Raw genomic sequence first — 13,194 nt, 5'->3', positions numbered from 1 at the left:
TTTCCAGATACCTATGGTTTTGGTGACAGGGACGACCACATACCCGTTAAGACAAGTGGAGTGAACCAAAGGAAGTCCGCAGTTGATAAAGCAGTGGTCCCAGATACAGGAAGTGGATAGGACCTTGTACCGAGCGATCCAGGCTCCTCCTTCCAGGGATCCAGTGCTGCAGCTTTTACTGCCAAAGGTGTTGTGAGTTGAAGTGCTCATTAGCCTACACAACAACCACGGCCATCTGGGGGTGGAAAGGACCACAGATTTGATATGACAGAGGTACTACTGTAACCTGACCCTAGCCAGATGAATTTCGTTCCGCTTAGCTCCGCCTAGCTTCACTCACATCCATCTGGGACCTCTTCCATTGAGAGTGATTTCTGCAACCGACTTTATGGTTCAGCCAATCAGGACGCAGGGCGGGAGTTTCATAGATGTGACATAGTGTAGAAGCGACTGTGAGACTGTTATTAGCGTCATGGGTTGGCTTCGATGTGAGTGGTTGAAGTAGCACGTCAATAGATGATGGACAAGTGGCTTATTCAATCATATGGCCCAGCCTTCTGAAGCAACACTTCAATGGATCGGTTCCAGATGGATGAGTGGAGCTAGGCGGAGCGAAATTCATCTGGCTAGGGTCAGGTTAGTACTACTGGCCCCAGATGTGGCATGAGGTGCAAAAGTGGTGTTCTGAGTGTGAGCACTGTGCTTGCTAAAGCAAGACAACCCAAGCCAGAACCTTCTTTGGAAATATGTTAGCCACTAAGCCTTTGTAGATAATCTCCACTGACTTTACTCTCTTGGATTGGGCTAGCACAGGACAAGAGAATGTTCTGGTAGTCACAAATGTTTTCTCAAAGTTTACCCAGGCCTTTCCCACCCCTGATCAGAGAGCTTCCACCGTAGCTAAGATTCTAACTGAGAGATGGTTCTATGTGTATGGCGTGCCAAGGAGAATCCACTCTGATCAGGGGCGCACCTTTGAGGGGGAGCTGTTGAAGCACCTGTGTGACACCTACATCATAACAAAGACTAGAACCACCACTTATCATCCAGAGGGGAATGGTCAATGTGAACGTTTCAACAGGACATTTCATGACTTGCTCAGGACCTTACCCCCTGAAAAGAAGCGTAAATGGCCCCAGTTGCTCCCTCAGCTCCTGTTCACCTATAATACCACCGTGTACCAGTCCACACAGCACTCCCCATACGAGCTGATGTTCGGTCAGAAGCCACAGTTACTAGTCGACCACCTACTTGGAAATACTGGAGGTGACCACAGGGACAGTCCACCGACTGATTGGGTGGTGCAACATCAAGAGTACCTGACTTCTGTCTGTGCTAGTGCTAGGAGACACTTAGAAGAGGCTGCGGCATATCGTAGGCATGGTGGTCCTAACACTGTAGTCCTCTTCAAAGTGGTTGTATGCACATCCCACCTCACTGAGGCCAGTTGCAGGACAAAAAAGCTTATCAAGGAAAGAAGAGTAGTTGTCCGCACACTGCAATCATAACACATAAAGCAACGTTTCAACCCACCAGGGTTATCATCAGGCCTGATGAAGACCCTGGTGGGTCGAAACGTTGCGTTATGTTTTTAACATTTAACATAAAATTTAGTTCTTCTGGGAGATTGCGGTGTGTGGTCCTGACACTGTACCCATATTACCACCTGGCACTCTAGTCTAGTCTTTTTCTAGTGGGCAGTGGTTGTGTAGTGGTTATGGAGCTGGGCTAGCGTGCAGTAGCCTGCGTTGTCGGTTCAATTCCCGCCTTTCACTGTTATGCCCTTGAGCAAGGCATTTAACCCCAAGTTGCTCCGGGGACAATGTGATCCATGACTACCGCCCTGTGGCACTGACACCCATCATCATGAAGTGCTTTGAGCGGCTTGTCATGTCACATATCAAATCCATTCTCCCCCCCACCCTGGACCCCTTCCAGTTTGCATACCGAGCCAAGCGGTCTACAGAGGATGCAATCTGCTCTGCCCTCCACCCAGCCCTCACCCACCTGGAAAAAAGAGACTCATATGTGAGATTGCTGTTTATAGACTTCAGTTCTGCATTCAACACCATAATACCACAACAACTCATCTGCAAACTGGACAAACTGGGACTCAGTACCTACCTCTGCAACTGGCTACTGGACTTCCTCTGTCAGAGGCCCCAAGTAGTACGTGTTGGCAACAATACCTCAAGCAGCATCACACTGAGCACAGGGGCCCCCCAAGGCTGCGTGCTCAGTCCGCTGCTCTTCACCCTGCTGACGCATGACTGCACTGCAACCTACAGCAACAATCACATAGTGAAATTTGCTGACGACACAACTCTGGTGGGTCTCATCACCAAGGGCGACGAGACTCAATACAGGCTGGAGGTCGACCATCTGACCACGTGGTGCAGGGACAACAACCTCCTGCTGAACGTCAGCAAGACCAAAGAGATTGTTGTTGACTTCCGGAGAGGTCACACCCAACACCTGCCACTGACCATCGACGGTGCTGTGGTGGAGAGAGCGAGCAGCACCAAATTCCTGGGGGTGCACATCAGTGAAGACCTCTCCTGGACCACCAACACTGCATCACTGGCGAAGAGAGCTCAGCGCCGCCTGTACTTCCTGCGGAAACTCAGGCGAGCAAGTGCTCCACCAGCCATCATGACCACATTCTACCGAGGCACCATTGAGAGCATCCTCTCCAGCTGTATCGCTGTGTGGGGCGGAAGCTGCACTGAATACAACAGGAAAGCCCTGCAGCGCATAGTGAACACAGCTGGAAGGATTATTGGTGCTTCACTCCCCTCCCTGAAGGACATTTACACCACCCACCTCACCCGCAAGGCGACCAAAATTGTGAGTGATGCAAGTCACCCCGCTCACAATCTGTTTGATCTACTGCCCTCTGGGAAGAGGTACAGAAGCCTGCGCTCCCACACTACCAGACTCACCAACAGCTTCATTCACCAAGCTGTAAGGATGCTGAACTCTCTCCCTCCTCTCCCCCCTCCACCCTCAGCTACATAACATCCTGGACATTGGACCCACAATGGCCGCCTGCACTACTCCACTTGCACACTTGCACACTTGTACACTTTACAACTTGTTGTTGCGGTCCTGAAAACACAACACTTCTGCTGCTCTTACATAACTTGCACCACTATGCCACTTTCTTTCTTACTTAGGTCAAACAGAACTACCCAAGCCTTTTATTGGCCTGACTTTGCACTAGTATTTTATTGACTGTCTATGCACAATTTCAACCAAATTTTGCTGCTCTTAATTTTTTCATTATTATATGTGCCCTCTTATTTACTTATTTACTTACTTTTTTGTTTACTTGAATGTTATGTTTGTCTGTGGACTTAAATTGGTAAAATATGTCTTGTCTTCACCGTGGGATAGTGAGAAACGTAATTTCGATCTCTTTGTATGTCTGGAACATGTGAAGAAATTGACAATAAAGCTGACTTTGACTTTGACTTTGACCCCTTGTAATATAGCTGACATACAGTATGTAAGTGACTTTGGTCAAGAAGTGTCTGCTAAATATAATGTACGTGTAAACTCTTTTGCAAGAACCATTTTCACGGTCGCCACAAAATCCAGGATACATGGGTGTCTACCAAGTATGAAATTGTGTAGTGTCTTGATGGAATTGGCACACACTATAAGATCAGGCTGTATGGGGAAGAGGGCCCCCTTAAGACGTTCCACTCATAATACTGCCAGACAGCATTCAAACCCCTTCCACCTCCCACAGTCTGTTTCACATGAGTTCTCTGCCAGTGTAGCAGAAGTAAATATTCTCCCCGTCCCCTTCAGGCCTTGGCAGTAGATAGGTATGCTACCAGGACGGTGAACTTTAAAGCCAGATGTGTATGCAGAAAGGCTGACCTGCAGCGCTGGCACACACGCCCACCCGTGGGTGGTGATCATATACGTAGCTTCCTCTCTGGGAGAGCCGGTCATTTGATATTTTTGCCGCATGGGTGTTTGTGGTTGTTGTTGTTGTTAAAAGAACATGGCTTTATTCTTAATTCTAAGACTTTATTGCATCTCTCGCACGCCCGGCCTGTTGGCTGTGGATAACCCGTTGCTTTTAAAGAGAGCAAATGCACATGGTTTAGTGTCTGAGCAATGTTTTCCCTTGAGTTATTTGTTTTTTGTTCTAGTTCAGGCTGTGAGAGGGCCATCCATGGTTTGTCTGTTTGTTTGTACCTTATATTCTTTTGTTTGTTAATTTTGCCTACTGTTACTCAACTACCCATGCCTATGACACCTAGTGGTGTACTGTGTTGCCTGTACTATTATAGATTATTTCCAAGACAAATTTCTCTTAAGGTAGACAATAGAATGCAGGTCAAGGAAAGCATCAAGAAAAGCAAAGATTAAGAAATCGTTTTTGACATAGGCAACAAGGGTGGAGGTGTCTTACACTTTTCAGACACTCAAAGTTTGAAAACTATGGATATTGTTTTAGAACCAACAACCTTTCTACGTAATCTGGGGGTTTTGTGTGCAAAAAGTGGAATTAATTGTCAAAAAATTAGAAGAAAATCACTTTTTGGACTAGATATAATCGCTTATTTTAAAACATACAGAGAAAAACACTAAAGATGGATCATGAAAATTTGAAGACAAAAAAATATCTTGTTCCTTAGACTCAATTTTTACATGAAAATCCAGCGGGACCCAATTTTCCAAACACAGTGTACTGTACTATTAAGTAGCCTACTCAGGGTTAATTCACTTTACCATTTACCATTGGTGCAATTAATCTAAACTGCCCTGTCCGGTCATGCGTTTTCTATGTTTTTAATATTATAGCAAAAAACTCTTTAATAGTCTACATCTCACCGTAACTTGTTCAATTAAAATTACCCTATAGCCTAGCCTATGTGTGATGAAAATCCCACTGGACACACTGATTGTTCCTCAACTGACTCTTCCTCTAGTCAGAGACGGTTGAGAAAGTGTTCTAAAGGATCTTTGCTCTAGTCATCTGACTCCTAGGAAATAGGATATGCTATATTTTAAGAGAGAAAGCAACTACAAGGGTTGTAGGCTGTCTTTAAATCTACACTTTTTAAATATTTAAAAATGGATTATTGATGGTAAAGCATATCATGTTATGCTTATTTAGAGTGGAAACTGATACTTGTTTTGTGATTTTGAAATGGTTAAGTAATAAGTTAAAAATCTTCCTGTGCAGTCACCATGTGGTAGCCTCATCACATGAATAATAATGAATGACTTTATCCTAATAGTCTACGTCCTCAGCTGCATGTTACTGTCCTAGCCTGGATACCAGACTCTCTGACTTCGCAGAGAGTCTGGCCTAGATCCATTGGCAAACGTTTATTTCCTGGTTGGTGGATGCTTGTCTGAAGTTTGAAATCATTGGAGTTCAATCACTAACGTTTGGTAATGACGTATGTTAACCACGTTTTTTTTTTTTTTTTTGCAAAAATACACGTTACATGTTATAGCAATCCATCACTTCAGGCCTACTGTTCAACATGTATATTCAATAACATTCATACATACAAAACACATAGTAAAACCTATTGCCAGGGGGTAAATGTTTAGGCTAATTAAAAACATTAAAAAGATCACAAACAGTAATAGTTTTAAAAGCTTTTGGTTTCGTAGACAATCTAATTTAACATATGTATTGTTTAAATTCATTTCTGAAAGCAATGAAGCACGGCGTTTTCCCTAGGAATTTATTTTTGTGAATATAAAATTTTGCCATAATAATTAGTAGATCATTTAAAAATAGTCTGTTCAAGTTACGTCCATTATCTACAAGTAATAGCACATTTTTCCAGAATAATTCAAAGGTTTTGTCAATGTTATTCACTATAAAAAGGCACAGATCACGCCAGAACTCTTTTACAATGGGGCATTCCCAGAACAAGTGTACCATAGTTTCAGAACATCTTTCACAGAAGCTGCAATTCACATCTATATTTTTTTTTTTATCTTTTTTCAATATATGCTTTAGTCGGGTAAACTCTATGAATAAGGACACTTGTTTGTTATTAGATAGCGATTAGGTAGGAGCCAGACTTTCTTCCATGCAATATCATCTACAAAATTAGACCAGAAGGTCCACATATGGTATTGAGGTAACCTCTCTCTGAAGAGCTCTTATACATCTGTTGTTACCAGAGAAACATACTTTACCTACAGACATACATGAAGAAAACAAGGACATTCATACAGGATCTATTCTTGGTTGTGCTTTTAAAAAAAAAAACAGACTCCGGAAGGTATGGCACCAAATATTTTGCCATAGTCCCCTGGCGTCGCAGGGATACCATATTCTGATAGAAAGTCTTTATAGGAAAAGAGGATACCTTCTCTATTAAATAACTGATCTACCCATATTATATTATTATCAAACCAATGTTTTCAGAAGAGAGATTTATGCTTGTATAGAATGTCCTTGTCAGTGGCGTGCACAGACATTTTGGGGGGCAGGTGCTCAGGAGGGGGGGGGGGGGGGGGGCACTTTTTAGCGCACGTGGAACACTTAATTATAAAAAAAATTACACGCACATGTTGAATGAAATTTGACTTGTGCTGCAATTAGTAAATCAATATACAATTAAGACAATAAAGAGACCAAAATGTGTTAAAGGTGCCATGTGTAATGTCCGCCAAAAAATCAATTCATACTCCACATTCCATAAAAGATGGGGCAGTATACCTCCAGAAAGTGAGTTGGTCTACCCTAGAGTAACAACCGAGACACGTGTATTGCAGTTTGGCTGGCGGTTATGTTGCCCGCATACCGCCTCCCATGGCCGAAACTGGTATTATGACACCTGTCGGGCTGTGGCTAGTAATTTAGCATGCTAATTTAGGTTGATCTCTCTGCAGCACTATACCTTGTCATTTTTTTAATGACATCATCGCCCTTATTTCTTCTCATTCTTTTGATGCGTGTAGCTCATTTTTTGGATATTTTTACCTCAATTCTTACACATGGCACCTTTAATTTATGTTGCCTAACAAAACCTATACAACAGAAAACGTTCATCTTAACACATAGATATGCAATTGCAAACTCTACCGAAATTATTTGTAGCCTATGTGGTCGTCCTCACGTTATCTGTCATTGACTTGGGCTACAGCGTAAAACTTTATCAGTCGGCTAAAAATGCTTAGTTGTTTGATGCTGTATGACACATTTTACTGCACAACAAAATGATTACACGTTGGGCTTAGAGGGCAAACTGTACGATTTTACTTGATCTGTAAGACAATAAACAGACCAAACAGTACGAGAAGGAGTTATAGTGGGCTACTGACTGTTGTCATTACATGAATGCAGATGGGCATTTTTCACAGGTAATGGGGAACTTCCCGTTTCTTCTGTCACAAATGAATGTGTTAACACATGTTGCCTAACAAAACATATACAACAGAAAACGTTCTTCTTAACATATACATTTGCAAAATCTATCGAAATTATTTGTATGTGGTCGTCACGTTATCTGTCATTGATTTGGGCTACAGCGTAAAACTTTATCTAGCTTCATCTAACTAGTTTATCAGGTGACCACTCGGCAAAAATGCTTGTTTGGTGCTGAATGAGACATTTTACTGCACAACAAAATTATTAGCCTACATGTTGGGCTTAGAGCTAGAGCTTAGGGCTAAGATTTTGCTTGATCTGTATGTTACCTGGCTGATGGGGCACGGTAGAAGCAGCCTGCTATCTGAAGACGCTTACTGAACTGCTATGGTGCTGCGCATCTGGCGTGCCCTGCGCGCAACCGCGCGAGTTCACGTGACAAAGGAAGAGAGATAGGCTGGTCGGGTGTGCGTAAGGAGGTGGCTCATTTCGGGGCATTGTTTCAGTCGTTTTTAATGGCTCAGGTTTTCAAAAGATCATTTTAAAACCGACCTCAGTAAAATCTTAATAATATTAATAATAATATAAAAAAAAACAAGTTTCAAAAGGGCATTTTCGTTGATAAAGGGCAAACTTAGTGCTTTAGCACCACCTAGTGTCTATGTATGCACGCCTATGGTCCTTGTTATTCCATAAGTAATAAGCTGTGAGGAGAAAAATTGTGTTTGTAGATGCTAAGCCTGGCGATGGAAAGCAGATAATTTCACAGGGATTTTATCAATGTTACAAACCATGAAAAAACTTAAACCACGATTTGAGATAGCAAATGTTGCGGAATAAAAAAAAATAAAAATGAAAATAAAAAAATAAACAATAATAATAATAAAATGCATACATAGGGCCTATTTTCTGAAAAGAAATATAGGCTATATAGGCTAAGCGAGTAACTGGTTGAAAAAAAAAAAACAGCACGAGTTGACTGCCAACACCTGGCTTTAAGTGGCGCTATCGGTGCTGAGAGGCAGAAGATTAACACGCGTGGGACTCCCTCCCAGGCTGGAGGAGCTTTAAGTAGACTATTTTGGCGAGCAGCTTTCGCTTACGGCCATACCACGCTGAACACGCCCGATCTCGTCCGATCTCGGAAGCTAAGCAGCGTCGGGCCTGGTTAGTACTTGGATGGGAGACCGCCTGGGAATACCAGGTGCCGTAAGCTTTTCTCTCCTTCAGCCAGTGAAACTTTGTTTATCATTTTAAGCTTGTCTGTCTGTGCGCCATGAGGCACCTCCTTGACTGTTTGCTGCCTCCCTTTGAAAAAGATAAAAAAAAATAAAAATAAAAATAAAAAAATAAACAATAATAATAATAAAATGCATACATAGGGCCTATTTTCTGAAAAGAAATATAGGCTATATAGGCTAAGCGAGTAACTGGTTGAAAAAAAAAACAGCACGAGTTGACTGCCAACACCTGGCTTTAAGTGGCGCTATCGGTGCTGAGAGGCAGAAGGTTAACACGCGTGGGACTCCCTCCCAGGCTGGAGGAGCTTTAAGTAGACTATTTTGGCGAGCAGCTTTCGCTTACGGCCATACCACGCTGAACACGCCCGATCTCGTCCGATCTCGGAAGCTAAGCAGCGTCGGGCCTGGTTAGTACTTGGATGGGAGACCGCCTGGGAATACCAGGTGCCGTAAGCTTTTCTCTCCTTCAGCCAGTGAAACTTTGTTTATCATTTTAAGCTTGTCTGTCTGTGCGCCATGAGGCACCTCCTTGACTGTTTGCTGCCTCCCTTTGAAAAAGATAAAAAAAAATAAAAATAAAAATAAAAAAATAAACAATAATAATAATAAAATGCATACATAGGGCCTATTTTCTGAAAAGAAATATAGGCTATATAGGCTAAGCGAGTAACTGGTTGAAAAAAAAAACAGCACGAGTTGACTGCCAACACCTGGCTTTAAGTGGCGCTATCGGTGCTGAGAGGCAGAAGGTTAACACGCGTGGGACTCCCTCCCAGGCTGGAGGAGCTTTAAGTAGACTATTTTGGCGAGCAGCTTTCGCTTACGGCCATACCACGCTGAACACGCCCGATCTCGTCCGATCTCGGAAGCTAAGCAGCGTCGGGCCTGGTTAGTACTTGGATGGGAGACCGCCTGGGAATGGGCCATGACCCCCCCAAGTCCCTATCCTCGATCCTGGGATGAGCACGATCCTGGGCCACCTGCTGGACGATCCTGGTACTGCAAGATGCGGTGGACGAGTGGGTAAAGCACTTGTTTCCCATTCATAAGATCACAGGTTGGAGCCCCAGTTCAGCTATTTGAAACTCATAGATTGAAATCTCTGTGAAAGATGTATAATTTTTATTGTATAATTATCCTTAAACTGCTTGAGTGAATAATTGTAGTTTAAAGGTGCAAACCCCTTTGCTGAAATGCAGTTAGTTTCAGGGAAGTATAATACAAGTAAGTATTCTTCATCTTTTTGGACCCTTGATTTCAGGTAAACTTTTAATTTCAGGTAAGTATCGCACCCCAGTTAGTTTCAGGGAAGTATAATACGGGTAAGTATTCTTATTCATCTTTTTGGACCCTTGATTTCAGGTAAACTTTTAATTTCAGGTAAGCATTGCACTCCAGTTAGTTTCAGGGAAGTATAATACAGGTAAGTATTCTTATTTATCTTTTTGGACCCTTAATTTCAGGTAAAGTTTTAATTTAAGGTAAGCATTGCACTCCAACATAGGTACATGTTATAAAAGTTATCCAAGTGGATTTTTTTAGTATGTAAAGCAGTTTATAACTGGTAAGTATTCTTTGATTAAGCTATCGCAACACATGAATGAAAAATTACCCTTTTATATACAGCGAGTATGAAACACTTAAAAATTGAATTATTATGTTAACACCAGGTAACAAGCAGAGCCATTTTCAAATGCAATAAATGAATTTTATTGACACCACAGGAATGAAACGTGAAATCAAACATGACGTGACGAATCCCAAATGCTTGATGCAAAAGGTAATTTCAGGTAGTAACAGATATGTATGAATGAAACATGAATGAACATTTTGTATGAAACACATGAATTACACTAAAACATGTATGTAAAAAACAACACACAAATAAGTTAAATAAATATACATTATAAACATTTAAAACGTTTTTAAACAATTTCACATTATTTACATCATTGTGTGTGTGTGTCTCAGTGTGTGTGTGTGTGTGTGTGTGTGTGTCAGCGTGTATGTGTCTGTCAGTATGTGTGTGTGTGTGTCAGCGTGTATGTGTCTGTCAGTGTGTGTGTGTGTGTGTCAGTGTGTGTGACAGTCATTGCAACCCACAACAGGTTTAGAGGGTGGTTCTCCTCTTCTCCAGTTCCCCATCCACCACAGTTTTAAAGTGTTCATAGCTGGTGTATGTTACACCTTCGAAGCCAGGTGTGGTGGACATATTGGTGGAGGGACAAAAGGTGAAGATTTTCTGGCTGCTTCCAGCCACCTTGTCTTTGGAAGGGGTGTATTTCTTCCGCTGCCCCCCACACTGCGGCACCTTGCAAGCCCCACATGGCTTATTGGACTTGTTGGGCATAACAGGTTTCACTGTGGGAGGACAGGGAGGAAGACTGGGTTGGCAGATGGCAGCAACCTCACTGATGGAGCCTGTGGTTGGGTTGGCAGCACCAGGAGGACAGGTGCTTTTGCCACGGCAGATGGCACGTAGGATGCAGTGGCAGGCTTGGGCTGGATACAGCGGTTTGAAGGCCCTGGTTGACAGTCTGGCTGTGGGTCTTCAAAGTCCAACCTGTAAATATAAAAGAAAAAAAACACACAAGCACAATACTGTGAGTATCATATACAATAATACAGTGTCATACAGTACAGCTCCCAGTGTGCTGTGTGCTCATTGGGAAAATATATATATAAAAAACTTAATAGCAATACAAATCTGATAAAATCTTTTATAATAAATGAGACTCTTTAGTGGTGAGAACCTTATAAGTATGGGTGTGCATTAACATTTTACTCTACACAAAAAAATAAATGGATAAAGTGAGCGAAGAGCTTACCTCCGCTTTTCCCCACGCCTTTTGCCAGCGACATGGTGAGGCTCCTGGTACTGCACCTGAGGTCTATCTGGTGGTGGCAGTGACGACGGCAGAGCAGGGGCATCAGGCATTGGTTGGCCTGACAGAACATTCCGATGAGTCTTCACTCTTGGCCTGACCGTTGCCCTGAAGTTGGCCATCTTCTCCTCCCTCCTGAAAAAGTTGCTGATGGACTTGACGTTTATGTTGGGCAGCGGGATGGCGAGGCTGCCCACGACCGGGTCGTCCCTCACTCTGTCGGCAATCCTCTTGTACTGGCCTTTGATGGATGAGGTCAGCTTGCTGGGAGACAAGTGGAATTTGCTGCAGGTGGGATGGTGCTGCAGCATCTTAATCAGGAGGTACAGAAGACGGCTCTCCTCGGTCACCTGCGCTGCTTGGGGGTACCTCATCCAGCCAAACTTGGTCTTCTGGGCTGCGCTGGTCTCTGGCGTGTCGGCTCCGAGGCAACGACCAAAGAGGGTGTAGCCCCACCTGGACTCGTACTTCTTGACGAAGTTGGCGCCGGACCGGTCGTGGTCGTGGAGAGCAGCAGCAGTTTACCTGAATCATGGCTCTCCATTCTTTCTGGTAATGTAAACACAGGTAATAGGGATCAGTGATGACTGTTCATTTAACTTTCCAACAAGTGACTGTAACAAAACTTTTAAACATGGCTCATTTGCAGTTAGTAGTCATCATATAAATAAGGTCAAAGCAAGAGAGCCATGTTATTTATTTAAACTGGATGACAGTATTTACACACACATCCCGTGAGATGTAATAAAAGCCTATCACTGCACATATTAGTTTGATAGTGGTGTACTCATTAACACAGCTTAAAAATCAGGTGTTGTGTTTACACATCCAAAGCATATTTAGACCTCGAATTTCGACTCCACACTGTAGTAACAACATCTACAAAGTCTAAACATGCTAGCCAGATGATCAGATGAGGGCTTAAATACATTTTAGAGACCCTGCAGCCCTCGTAAAAGTAGTAAGCAAAAACAGCCCATTCATTCATCACTTTGTTGTTAGCATGCAAATCGCGGTTGACATGTTTACACTTCTAAAGCATATTTACACATCGAATTGCAACTCCACATTGTTGTAACACCATCTCCATAGTCTTAAGAAGTGGGCTAGAGTGTTCGATCACGTTTTTAATGTATTTACAGAGATCGTCAGGTCATTACACTGGCGATTGGTACTTCATTCATTTTCAATGCATTCATGCCAATCGCAGTTGGCATGTTTACACTTCTAAAGCATACTTACACGTCGAATTTCAACTCCAAACTGTTGTAACACCATATCCATGGTCTTAAGAAGTGAGCTAGAGTGTCCGATCACGATTTAAAAGTATTTCCAGAGATCGTCAGATCATTACACTGGCGATTGGTAGAAGCTAGCTCAATCATTCATTTCAATGCATTTAGCTAGCATGCTAATCACGGTCGATATTCTAACAAATCTAAAGCATATTTCAGCTTTACATTTCGAATCCACACAGTAGTAATACATTCTTCAAGGTCCCAACATGTAAAATCAATAGTCTGATCGGATTTTCAACGCATATGAGAGAGATCGAACCTAGCTATTTTAATGTAAACAAGCGGTGCTAGCCTAGTTAGCTACTAGCCAATTGGTGTCTGAAAATGAGTGTCAGTACGGCGCTAACTAGATTATCATGTCAAACCTCAGGCAAATTCAGGCAAATTATCCAAAAATACATAGAGTTTCA

The 13,194-nt window shown here is 42.7% G+C and overlaps 1 protein-coding gene, 2 non-coding genes and 1 pseudogene across 6 annotated transcripts in view; 3 read left to right on the top strand and 1 right to left on the bottom strand.

The window, feature by feature from the left end:
• Positions 1-8,457: 8,457 nt before the first annotated feature.
• Positions 8,458-8,576, top strand: LOC121686052. The gene has a single exon (XR_006023595.1). It is a non-coding gene; the product is annotated as a 5S ribosomal RNA (ribosomal RNA).
• Positions 8,577-8,938: 362 nt separating this feature from the next.
• Positions 8,939-9,057, top strand: LOC121686041. Its single transcript, XR_006023584.1, has one exon. It is a non-coding gene; the product is annotated as a 5S ribosomal RNA (ribosomal RNA).
• A 362-nt stretch (positions 9,058-9,419) lies between these two features.
• LOC121686456 lies at positions 9,420-9,533 on the top strand (annotated as a pseudogene).
• A 787-nt stretch (positions 9,534-10,320) lies between these two features.
• Positions 10,321-13,194, bottom strand: part of LOC121685018 — a 9,314-nt gene continuing 6,440 nt past the window's right edge. For 2 of the 4 annotated variants that reach the window (XM_042065256.1, XM_042065257.1), the window contains exon 4: positions 10,321-11,163. In XM_042065256.1, the coding sequence (XP_041921190.1) occupies positions 10,960-11,163 (204 nt within the window). In that variant the 3' untranslated portion in view covers positions 10,321-10,959. Of the gene's footprint in view, positions 11,165-11,429; positions 12,036-13,194 lie in introns of all 4 variants that reach the window. The other 2 variants (XM_042065258.1, XM_042065259.1) reach the window with 2 other exon arrangements.

This window comes from Alosa sapidissima, chromosome 16, assembly GCF_018492685.1.
Source record: "Alosa sapidissima isolate fAloSap1 chromosome 16, fAloSap1.pri, whole genome shotgun sequence".
Taxonomy (NCBI): domain Eukaryota; kingdom Metazoa; phylum Chordata; class Actinopteri; order Clupeiformes; family Clupeidae; genus Alosa; species Alosa sapidissima.
This window is presented reverse-complemented; position numbering and strand designations above follow the sequence as displayed.